This window comes from Dipodomys ordii, unplaced genomic scaffold, assembly GCF_000151885.1.
Source record: "Dipodomys ordii isolate 6190 unplaced genomic scaffold, Dord_2.0 Scaffold195, whole genome shotgun sequence".
NCBI lineage: Eukaryota > Metazoa > Chordata > Mammalia > Rodentia > Heteromyidae > Dipodomys > Dipodomys ordii.
In genome coordinates, this window is record NW_012267411.1 from 144,431 (window position 1) to 156,381 (window position 11,951).

The 11,951-nt window shown below is 40.9% G+C and overlaps 2 protein-coding genes across 2 annotated transcripts in view; both read left to right on the forward strand.

The window, feature by feature from the left end:
- Lamb1 (laminin, beta 1) overlaps positions 1–6,677 on the forward strand; it is a 74,958-nt gene extending 68,281 nt beyond the window's left edge. The window contains exons 29-34 of the mRNA XM_013034733.1: positions 37–181; positions 1,979–2,186; positions 2,321–2,462; positions 4,773–4,949; positions 6,037–6,196; positions 6,377–6,677. Of these exons, the coding sequence (XP_012890187.1) occupies positions 37–181; positions 1,979–2,186; positions 2,321–2,462; positions 4,773–4,949; positions 6,037–6,196; positions 6,377–6,513 (969 nt within the window). The 3' untranslated portion in view covers positions 6,514–6,677. The remainder of the gene's footprint in view (positions 1–36; positions 182–1,978; positions 2,187–2,320; positions 2,463–4,772; positions 4,950–6,036; positions 6,197–6,376) is intronic.
- Positions 6,678–9,416: 2,739 nt separating this feature from the next.
- Positions 9,417–10,057, forward strand: LOC105999659 (deoxycytidylate deaminase-like). The gene is made up of 2 exons (XM_013034732.1): positions 9,417–9,777; positions 9,877–10,057. The coding sequence occupies exons 1-2, from the start codon at positions 9,417–9,419 to the stop codon at positions 10,035–10,037; spliced, it is 522 nt and encodes a 173-aa protein (XP_012890186.1). The 3' UTR covers positions 10,038–10,057.
- The last annotated feature ends 1,894 nt before the right edge of the window (positions 10,058–11,951 follow it).

Genomic DNA, 11,951 nt, shown 5'->3' on the forward strand with positions numbered 1-11,951 from the left:
AAGTTGTTTCATGGATGATTTATTCTTCATATTTAGGTCTCTGAAGCGAAGCTGAGGGCAGATGAAGCAAAACAGAATGCTCAGGATGTTCTGTTAAAAACAAACACCACCAAAGAAAAAGTAGACAAGAGCAACAAGGACCTGAGAAATCTGATCAAGCAAATCAGAGACTTTCTGACCGGTAAGGAATTTTTCATATTTACATTTACTTTTAGATTGTTCTGGAATTTTGGATAAAATCCATTTCTGGCAGAATACTAGAAATGTCACTTTATGTCTAACTAACACCTTCGAGATAGAAAAATACTGTTAAGAAATGCTTCAGGGCTGCGGGTTTAGCCCAGCGGAAGGGCGCCTGCCCGGCACGCGCAAGGCCCTGGGTTCGGTCCTCAGCCCTGGAAGAAAAAAAAGAAATGTTTCCATTTCTTGGGGCTGGGAAGGTGACTCAGTGGTAGAGTGCTTGTCTCACATGCATGAGGCTCTGGGTTCGATTCCTTAGCACCACATAAACAGAAAAAGCCAGAAGTGGTGCTGTGGCTCAAGTGGTAGAGCGCTAGCCTTGAGCTGAAGAGCTGAGGGACAGCACCCAGGCCCAGAGTTCAGACCCCACAACCGACAAAAAAAAGTTTCCATTTCTTAAGAAGCTTCTGTGTATGTGTAAATAACCTTCTCAAACGTCATGCAAGTACATGCTCTCACGATGTGACTCCCAAATCAAACAAATCCAGAAATCAAAAGCACTTACTTTTGAGCACTGAATTTAGAACTTATGCCAAAATTTACATTGAGTATCATTAAAAACTTACAGAAACACTTTGTTACTCTGGTATTGGCCCAAAGTTTATAATTATGTTACTTACAGAGTGCCTACCTATCTGTAGTGAGAGTTCTACACATTCAGGGTTTTGTTGAGCCAACAAATGTCTAGAATCCCACGTGTTGCTGGTCACAGATCAAGTGTCAGTAAGGATGGTGTAGACTGCAGGTTAGAAAAAACTCAACTGCATTCATCAAAAAGGACCATTGTTATCTCACGTAATGTCAAGAGTATGACTTCATGGGTCTGAAGTTTTATGTACTTTCTTTCTGCTCTTCCATCTTAAGCAGGTTTTTTTTCTTCTTCTTTGTAACCATGAAGCCCCTCATGGTTACAAAGTGGCTGCCAAGGCTTCAGACTTCCCATAAAAACAAAGTATTTAATGAGAGGATTTTTATCTTTTTGTAAGAGGGGGCGGTTAAACCTCTAGAAGCAAGTCACATGCCCATGCATAAATGTAACTGGAAAATGGAGTTTGATCACAATAATTGGCAGACTAATAAGATTAATGCCATTTTGATCATTAGGTGAGAAGGGAGAATGGCTGTTACCAGTATTTGCCAAGGCTGTATCTTTGGGAGTGTCCTCTGGAGCTATCATTCCAACATATTTTCCTTTAAATTGTGTGTGTCCCTATTTTATGCTGACAGTCTAAAAAGGGAAATTGAAATGAGTGAGGTCTGACATTGTCATGTTTTTTAACCACTTGTTGCACTTAACATTTGAAGTTCTTTGGCTTCCCTGGTACTCTATATCCTGGTCTTCTTGGTTCTTACTAGATTTCTATCCTTTTCTGTAATTCCTCAGTCTAGATAACTGGTAAAGGATAGAAGCAAGTTCTTTTTCAACCTCAAAAGTTCTCACGCCTTCAAATCCCCACTTCAAACAGGACCCTGTGTAGAGACATGTTCCACCCATTCTGTCTTCCAATCTAAATGTGTGGTTGAAATTGTTTTCCTTCCAGACCTGGTCAGTTCTTCATCCTCTGTGGAATACCCTTGCTACTCCAGCCTTTCTGCAGTTATCTTCATGCTCGTAGCTCTCATCTTCTCACCCAGTTAGGTTGTTCACTTCAATGGGAAGCATGTGCCTTGGGGTGGTTTCAGTATGGCCAATATGGGTGAGGGAGTGAACCATCTCTGATTTCACTTTTGTTTTCAGAGGATGGTGCTGATTTGGACAGCATTGAAGCAGTTGCTAATGAAGTACTGAAAATGGAAATGCCTAGCACCCCAGAGCAGTTACAAAGCTTGACGGAAGACATCCGTGGACGAGTGGAAAGCCTTTCTCAAGTAGAAGTTATTCTACAGCAGAGTGCTGCTGACATTGCCAGAGCTGAGACATTGTTGGAAGAAGCTAAAAGAGCCAGGTATCTGGCTCTTTTAGAACATGATGGCACACGGGGGGGGGGGGGGGGGGGGGGGGGCTTCTGGTGGAGCTAGAATAGAGGAAGGGGCTGAGAGAAAATAGTTTTGGTAATTAACAGTACTTCATTCTATGCAGCAAAAGTGCAACAGATGTTAAAGTTACTGCAGACATGGTAAAGGAAGCTCTGGAAGAAGCAGAGAAGGCCCAGGTGGCAGCAGAGAAGGCAATCAAACAAGCCGACGAGGATATCCAAGGAACCCAGACCCTGCTGACCTCGGTGAGATGCTAACAGCTGGCTTACATTGTGGGTGAAAAGACCTATGTATGTATTCTTTTATTCAAAAATCCACGAACAGGAATTCAACTCGGTAGCTAAAATAATTCACTTACAAACCTGAACTATTCTCTCACATGATGCTAAAACTGGACGGAGTGTTATCCAGGCCGTCTCAGGCCTACCCCTCCACTCAAGACCTTGGGAGATGATTTCTCAGCATGTTCTTCTAGCATTAGTTGACAGAAAACCTATCTTCCCCTGTTGTTGCTCTGGGGAAATGAACTCTGCCAGGTCCTCAGTAAATTGCTCCTCAAATTTTAGCACCACATAATGCCCCTTCTATTCAGAAATATACTTAGAGAAATGTTTTAGTTGTCCAAAGCTCTTAGTTGTGCTATTAGCATATTAGTGAACTTTATTTCAGTGCATGTAAAGAAAATTACTGTTTTGTAAAGCAGATTGGAGCTAGGCTGTGATTACTCACACCTGTAATCCTGCAGAACTAGATTAGAAGCCAGCCCAGGCAGAAAAGCCTGAAACTCTCCAGTTAACCACCAAAGAGCCAGAAGTAAAGCTGGGACTCCTGTGGTATAGAGCAACCAGCCTTGAGTAAAAAAAGGTTAAGGAAGCCAGGTGCTGGTTCAAGCCCCAGTGTATGTGCATGTGCGCACGCGCACACACACGCATGCACGCAAATTGGAAACTTGTATTACAGGTGAAATATTTGGTTTGGTACCCAGCTATCCTGAAGATTACTTTAAATGATATATATCAACCACACAGGCTGACGTATAGCTCTCTCTTAGCTTCCTCATTCCTGAGATTTTAGGCATATGCACCCACACCTGAGAACTTAAAAAAAGCCTAAACTGCTAGTGAAATTAGTTCTTGTATCATGGCTTATTTTGGCTTGCTAGCTTTTTTAAAAGTTTGATTCTCCTTTAAAAGAGATCAAATTGTAGATCCTTAAGCAGTTGCCTATTTTTTTTTCCACTAAAAAAACTCAGTATTTATAGTTTTCAGCTGTAACTTTCTCAGGTCATGTAATCTCACACACTTTTTAAAAGGAACATTCCAAGTCTCCACATTTTCTCTAATTAACAACCTCCACTACTAGAGTTAACATTTAGCATTAATACTATTTTTTCCCATGCTATGTTGGAAGTTTGTGTGGAAATCCCTCTCCAACATATCAAGTTGGTCAGGGGTGGTTCTCAATGTTAAGAAAAAAATTTCTATCAGAGCCAGGAGTTAGTTAGTAGCTCACGCTTATAATCCTAGCTACTGAAGAGGCTGAGATCTGAGGATTGTAGTTCAAAGCCAGTCCCGGCAAGGAAGTCCATGAGACTCGTCTCCAATAAACCACCAGAAGATCAGAAGTGATGCTATGGCTCAAGTGGTAGAGTGCTAGCCTAGAGCTGAAGAGCTGAGGGACAGAGCCCAAGCCAAGAGTTCAAGCACCATGACCAACAACAACAAAAAAAGACCAACAAAAAAAAAGTCTCAGATCATCGTAAGTTAACAAAATAATGTGAGTTAACATACAAAGGTAATGGAGCAAGAATCAAAGTTGAGCATTTCATACAAGTTTTCAGTTATTTCCTTTGGTCTAGAGAAAAATGGCAAAATAGTTTTTTTGGGTTTTTTGTCGGTCATGGGGCTTGAACTCTGGGCTTGGGCGCTGTCCCTGTGCTCTTCAGTTCAAGGCAAGCACTCTACCACTTGAGCCACAGCGCCACTTCTGGTTTTCTGGTGATTTATTGGAGATAAGTCTCATGGACTTTCATGCCCAAAGCTGGCTTTGAACCGAGATCCTCAGATCTCAGCCTCCTGAGTAGCTAGGATTACAGGCGTGAGCCACCAGCACCTGGCTACAAAATAGTCTTTAAGTCTTCCACTAAACTTTTAATACTTCCTTTTTTTAGGGGAAGGGACAGTAATGAGGATTGAACACAGGGCCTGGTACTTAACTAGGCAGGTACTCTTACCACCTGAGCCATGCCCATAACCTCACTTCTATATTAGTTATATTCCAAGTTAAGGATTCACTTTATTCCCAGGCTGGCCTCAAAGCGTGATACTCCCCCTTGATCCACCCTATGTCCAACACTCCTTTTCAAAGACACTATTTGAAAAGGTGTGAGGTAATAGAGATCATACAGAAAAATATATACCCCACACTGTTTCCTAGTATGACATATTTGTTACAATTAATGAACCCTAATTTATTCAGATTTCCTTATGGTTTTTAATCTAATCCTTATAGTTTTTAATCTAACACTAATAGCTTACTGGATATTTTTCTTTTAGATTGAATCTGAAACAGTAGCTTCTGAAGAAACTTTGTTCAACGCCTCCCAGCGCATCAGTGAGCTAGAGAGGAATGTAGAGGAACTTAAGCGGAAGGCTACTCAGAACTCTGGGGAGGCCGAATATATTGAAAAAGTAGTATACACTGTGAAACAAAACGCAGACGATGTTAAGAAGGTAAACATCATTTTTATAACCTCACAGCTAAGTTGGTAAAGATGAAACCCATTTCTTTGTTGTCTTCTGTGGAAGTAATAAGAAACCTAATATGGGCACTAACCAGAAATATGCCAGAGAACCGATGTTAAAATAGCAGTCTATAGAGATACAGATGGAAAATAATAGAGGTGGATAGGGAAACATGACTTCTGCCTTTCAGTTTAGAAGAATGAAGTTATTTTAACCTAAGAGTAGAAGTCTTAAGCATACTGAACTTATATTTCTGTACTATATTTCAATTTGAACTTTATGTCATACCATTACCTGGTCATTTCTCAATTATCTGAAGTATTGAGAATACTTTGCAAGCAGAATGGAAATACCTCATTCACTACAGAGTAGCTAGTGGGAAATCAAATCTTACATCTTTCATCCATGGTTTTCTTTGGGAGGTTCAGCATATATTTAGCAAAAGATTGTCAGGCTAGCTACAGGCCAAGTCATGCTTGGAACACATATTTAAGTGTGTGGGCAAGGACTTAAACTATTAAGTTCCTTTGAGGAACTTCAGAAAAGTAACTTTCCTATACTTCTGGTTGGGAAGAAAGTAAACAGTGAGAAAAGTTCAACATTGTGGTACTGAACTTTCCCATTGTGTTAACATTTCTGCAGTTCTGAGAGCATAAATCTCCCAGGTAGTTTGTTTACACAGCCTTTTGTAAATGACCTCTTATTTTTCCTAATGAATTGAACAGTGCAAAAAAAAAATCCTTTCTTTCTATACTTTCATTAAGTTTCTAATTTCTTGCTGTCAATACCCTAAACTATTCTCAATCCAAATGGCCCTCAATCTCCTCCAAACAACTTTCTTTGATTATCTAATCTACTTTGTGTTGCTTTCCTAGTTACACTAATTTTTCTATAGGAAAGTGCTCGTAGCCCTAGAGACATATATTGTAATCCTAAAATGTCACTGAAATGTTTTTAAAAATCATGATATGAAGCCTGAATACACCTGTGATGGCTTTTAATACAACATGCCTGCCCTGAAAGTTATGCAGTTATTGATATTTACCACCCCTTTGTGTCTAATGTGCAACTGCAGACTCTGGATGGTGAACTTGATGAAAAGTATAAAAAAGTAGAAAGTTTAATTGCCAAAAAAACTGAAGAGTCAGCTGATGCCAGAAGGAAAGCTGAAATGCTACAAAACGAAGCAAAAACACTTTTGGCTCAAGCAAATAGCAAACTGCAACTACTCAAAGGTGGGTCTTTCTATCTGGGCTCAAATTTATAAAATAATTTTAAATTAAGGCATGGACAGAACCTTTCTTCAAAAGGTTTTTGAAAGTTCATTCACTTTGCCCCAAGTTTCAGTAGAGCCTTGCAAATTTTCACATAGTTGAAATGTAACTTGTTCATACTATACTTTTTCTTTTCCACAGATTTAGAAAGAAAATATGAAGATAATCAAAAATATTTAGAAGATAAAGCTCAAGAATTAGTTAGGTTAGAAGGAGAAGTCCGTTCCCTCCTTCAAGATATAAGCGAGAAAGTTACTATATACAGCACCTGCTTGTAACAAAGAAGAAAGGGCTAGAAGATGGCTCAGGTGACCAAAGTAAAATGATTACATTTTTAAAAAACTGACTTAATAAATCTTCAAAGTAAAACTCATTACCTATTTAATGTTTTTAACCAATTTTGTATGGAGTTAAAAAATAAAAGTACAGTGTTTTTGTATAATTTCTTTTGTTTTTTTTTACTAAGTCCATCATTCCTTTACCTGATTTAGTGGCTGTTCATGAATCCTTTAGTTTTATTTGCAAGATGGGTTCAAAGAGGTTTTACTGCCTCCAGGAGGATTGGAATTTGTTATGTCTATAAACATATTACTCATCTACTTTCTAGGTCAGCATCTCCCCAGAACTCCTCGCAGTGGAGTCCAGGTCACAGTGGAGGAGGAAGGATGCAGCCTTTGCTGCCATCTTCCTTTCAGTGGCTGCAATCTCTCAAACTTCTCTAAATATTTGCTTTAGAAGTACGAGCAGAAAGCAACTGTTTCTACAAAGTCAGGGCGAATTCTTTCAAGTTCTACCACATACAATAAACACGTGGTTCTGGTGGACTGTTAACCATTCCTGACAATTAAACAGTGGTATTCAAATACAGAACTAATGCTCTTCTTAGCTTTTACATTAAACATCATGGCTAAACCATCTCTTCCTCAGACTATAGGTGAAGTCAAACTATCACACAACAACTCATCCAACACATAGAACCTCTAGAATAATTCTTAGACCAACTCTCTTCTTCCGGTGCAAACCACTTAATCCACCCATAAAAGCAATTGGGGCTAGGCTTGTATAAAAGTTATGTAAATAGCTATAAATTAAACAAGATAACTTGTCTCTGGTCCAAAGCAATTATTTGCCACTTTTATTTAGATAAAAATCCTAGTAACTATAGCAAAATGGTAACCCCAGCATTTCTTAAATAGTAGAAACTACTTCACCATACATTTCACAGAGCTGAACAGTTACCTTGAGAGCTTAGTACGTAACAGTAGATGGACATTTACTTGCTGTATTATTTCCTCATGTATTTGCATTTATATACTGAATGAGAACCCTTTAACTGAACTATTCTGTAGCTAGGATTTCATACTAAGTCTTACTATTCTTCAATCAAACTTCCTTGTGAGCCAGGTGCCAGTGGCTCACATCTACTCAGGAAGCTGATATCTCTGAGGACTGAGGCCAGCCCAGGCAGGAAAGTCTGTGAGACTCATCTCCAGTTAAGTCATAGAAAAAGCTAGAAGTGGAACTAGAAGTGGTAGAGTGCTAGACTTGAACAAAAGACACTCAGGGACAGCACCTAGGCCCAGAGTTCAAGCCTCGGGACTGGGGGCGGGGGGTTCCTTGTGGCATGTTTGGTGTTTAGCGGTTAATGTAATATTGAGATTTCAAGTTTAAAAGAATCAGAGTTCATATGCATCAGTAGCAAAGTATGCCAGCCCTCACGCCTGACCACTGCAAACTCAGAACCACATACACTTAACAAAACATGACACTACTGAAGAACACACATAGCCGACACAAGGTAGAGGGGAGATGACCCTCAAAAGGACCTGCCCTAGAAGACTTTTTTTTTTTTTTTTTTGGGTTGGTCATTGGGTTCGCTTGAACTCTAGGCCTGGGTACTGTCCTTGAGCTCTTCAGCTCAAAGCACTCTACCACTTGAGCCACAACACTATTTCCGGTTTTCTGGTGGTTAATTGAAGATGAGTCTCTCGAACTTTCCTGCCCTGGCTGGTTTTTAACTGCAATCCTCAGATCTCAGCCTCCTGAGTAGCTAGGATTACAAGTGTGAGTCACTGGTGCCCGGCTTGATCGTCTCATTTTTAACAAGCCTTCACTTAAGAGGATGAAACAACATTTCAGGAGTTTCAGGCAACCACAAAAACTGGGACATAGAGAAGAAAATCTCAAGGAGACTAATAAAGACTAAGGGGATAGATTTCAGCTACTTCTCCACCCACCTACGTACCCACCCAACAACCATAGTTAGCAAACTTAACAGCTTGATCTTATTTTAATTTTCAATAATTTTCCCAGGTAAGAAAACCCAGTTTTTACAATATACCCGTTATGACTATGACATAATCCCTAGTGATAATGTAGCCCATGAATAATGCAACTAAAAAATTAAAACTAATAAATATTTTCCTCTGAGCTACGATTAACTGATACTATCTTCTGGCATACAGATTATATTTGGCACAAAGATTGTATTCTCCAAACTTACCTTAAGACAATAACCTTTAAATCACAAGGGAATATGGAGTTCATGTATCTCTAGTATTTTTTTGCTGTCATTTATGAGGCATTTATTATTTATACCTGGAAGAAGCATTGCATACTTGTGTTTTTGTTTTCCATTTCATAAGATTATGAGGAGTTGGTCTAAAATATTTAAAGTCAAACAACTGAGTTATTTCTATAGTCTTTGAAATACAAAGAAAACTAAATCTATATGCAGCTGTGTTTGAACATAGGGAGTTTTAATCTCATTATTTGGTTATGATAGCAATTTAGCTCATCTCAGAGAAAACGAAAGTGGGTGTTGTCATGAAAACCCCAATCAGCTTCTCGGGCTCGGGACGGCGGCGGCGGCGGCGGCTGGGACAAGCACCGGCCTGCAGGCCCGCGGATCGGGCCCTGGCGGGTGGCGGGCATCAGCCGGGCAGCCGGCGGGGTGACAGTCCTTACTGGATCTGCCTGGTTCTCAGCACCCCATGCCGCGGCCTCCGTGGCCCACTGCACCCCCCGAGCCATTCACCACCCTGGAGCTACTGAAGCCCTCACCCCCGGTCTGCTCCTCGTTTTGACCTGGTGTCTCCAGCTCTGGCAGTGCTTGGCACCCCGCTCCTGCGGTGATTAAATCCTGTGCTCTGCTGTGCATGAAGCCGCACGTGGACTCAACATGACCAAAGTTTCCTGCAAAAAACGGGATGACTATTTGGAGTGGTATTTCATGGCGGTGGCCTTTTTGTCAGCACAGAGAAGCAAAGATCCAAATTCCCAGGTTGGAGCTTGCATTGTGAATGCTGAAATTAAGATCGTTGGGATAGGGTACAGTGGAATGCCCAACGGGTGCAGCGATGACCAGTTGCCTCGGAGTAGGACAGCGGAGAGTAAGTTGGATACCAAATACCCCTGTGTGTGTCACGCTGAGCTGAATGCCATCATGAACAAGAATTCGGCGGACGTGAAGGGCTGTACTATCTATGCTGCTCTGTTCCCATGTAATGAATGTGCTAAACTCATCATCCAGGCAGGTATAAGTGATTCTTTTTTCTTTTTTGCTTATGTGGTGCTGAGGAATTGAACCCAGGGCCTCAGGCATGCAAGGCAAGCGCTCTACCACTGAGCCACCTTCCCAGCCCAAGAAGTGATTTTCATGTCTGATAAATACCGTGACAGTGATGAGACAAGAGCTGCAAGGCTCATGTTTGAGATGGCCGGGGTTAAGTTCAGGAAATTCTCACCCGAGTGCAACAAGATTGTCATTGACTTTGATTCAATTAACAGCCAAAAGAGTTAGAAGCCTCAGTGAGTTCTATCTTCAGGAATTGGGACTTTCCTCTAAGATGTTGCTGATGTCTTTTGTTTGGAAGTTGCACATAACTTTTTAATAGCCAGTGCAGCCAAGTAGACATCTAAAGAGTACACAGCCTCAAGTCTCCCTTTGGACCCTCTCGTGACATGCAGTCCGCATCTGTTTAGATTATTGATTTAGGATTGAAAATGAGGGCCTGTCCTAATGGGCTGGATCTCAGGTGTCCCCTCCTTTATGATGTGTATGGCTGGGAGGCTGGTGGCTCTGCTATCCACTAGGTTTCAGTAGTCACTCCTCATGTAAATAATATTTGGTTCTTAGCGGGGATGAGCAGACATGCTGATGTGAACATCTGGCCCAAATGAAGCATAGCATGTAGTGGCCTTGGAAAAAAAAATCAAGCCCGAATGACAGTAGTATTAAAGTATTTGCTGTAGAGGGAAACCCCCCCATCTACCCACCCAGAAGAACTGGATAGGATGGCATAGCTGGTCTGGCAGATGATCAGTGCCCCTGAGCAGGAGTATCTTCTCTGTTCCCGCCTCTCCTGTCACACCAGGGAGTGGCATATCATCTCTCTGGGGGGTGGGGACCCCTGTGGTTTTGGCTTCTTATCTTTGTGCATTCCTGTCCTGTAAGTGGGTTGTGAGAACTTCTCCACGTGGCCCCTCCCCCCCCACTTCCCAGAGGCTGTTACTATACACTGTTGGGGATTGGAGCTCATTGTTGCTTCCTGAATGCTTTAGCCTAATCACTGTAAGTGGAATATACGAGCCACGTGTCTTATCTTTAATCTCATTTAATCTTTATTAAACATGTTCAGTACTTTTATTGAGAAAATGGTTTCTTTATCCTAAAGATTATTCCCTTTTTTAGAGTGCTCTTATGTTTTCATGAGTTTTTATTTTTGTCTCTGAGGTTTCTTTATATGCTGTATTCCAGGGCCATCTTGTGAGTTGGCTCCCTACCAATATTATTAAAATCTTATTAAACTCTAAAAAATAAAAAAAAAGAAAACCCCAATCAATTATTTTTAGCATGCCTCTTAATTTTTCTATCCCTGTTTTCTTGTCTTCTGTTCCTGAGTCTTGAACAGGTAACCATTTGAGGGGAGGTCATCAATAGATGGGCCATGGAGGAAGTGTCAGCAAACACGAAAAAGCAAATCCGGCCATAACTATAGACTGTCCACCCAAACTGTTTGGCCACGTACCCATAGATAAATCCAACTATTGCAGAAAAAAGAATAATTCCTTGAAACATCTGTTCAGCTAGCTTTTGTCCCTTGTAATCCATCTGTGTGGGGAGTACATTGAGATGTGCCAGCATGGTTAGCTCAGAAGGCAGGCAGCAAGGCGAGGGCGAACGCCAGTGAGGAACTGCAGCGGTCCGAATCGGACACCTAGAGTCGACTATCTCTAGTATTTTTTTACTTTCCTCTTTAGAAATCTATGCTATCAAAACCAAAATTTGGAACTCCATAATCTGAAATGCTCTGATTCTAGTTATAATACACAAAAACCTACTGAACTTTTTTTAGTACTTGGTCCTAAGATAAAAAACTATCTTAAAACATTTATCAGTAAATGCAGTTTTTCTAACACTTTAAGAAATAATCATTTGCCATGTAGAACACAGGGATTAAATATTTAGGTTATACTTCTCCAGAAATTTTTTTTAACCACTGAGTAGATCCCTGTAAAACAGATGAAAGAATAATAACCTTTAAATATCTTAGCATTAGCCGGGCGCAGGTGGCTCACACTTGTAATCCTACTACGGAGGCTGAGATCTGAGGATAGTGATTCAAAGCCGGGCCAAGCAGGAAAGTCCATGAAACTCTTAAGTGGCACTGTGGCTGAAGTAGTACAGTGCTCGTCTTGAGCTGAAGAGCTGAGG

What these genes read in the sequence shown, in the direction of transcription:
- LOC105999659 (XM_013034732.1), top strand. Translation starts at nt 9,417, where the DNA reads ATGACCAAAGTTTCCTGCAAAAAACGGGATGACTATTTGGAGTGGTAT. An exon ending in CATCATCCAGGCAGGTATAA is followed by an intron (nt 9,778 to 9,876) that starts GTGATTCTTTTT and finishes CCACCTTCCCAG; the next exon opens with CCCAAGAAGTGATTTTCATG.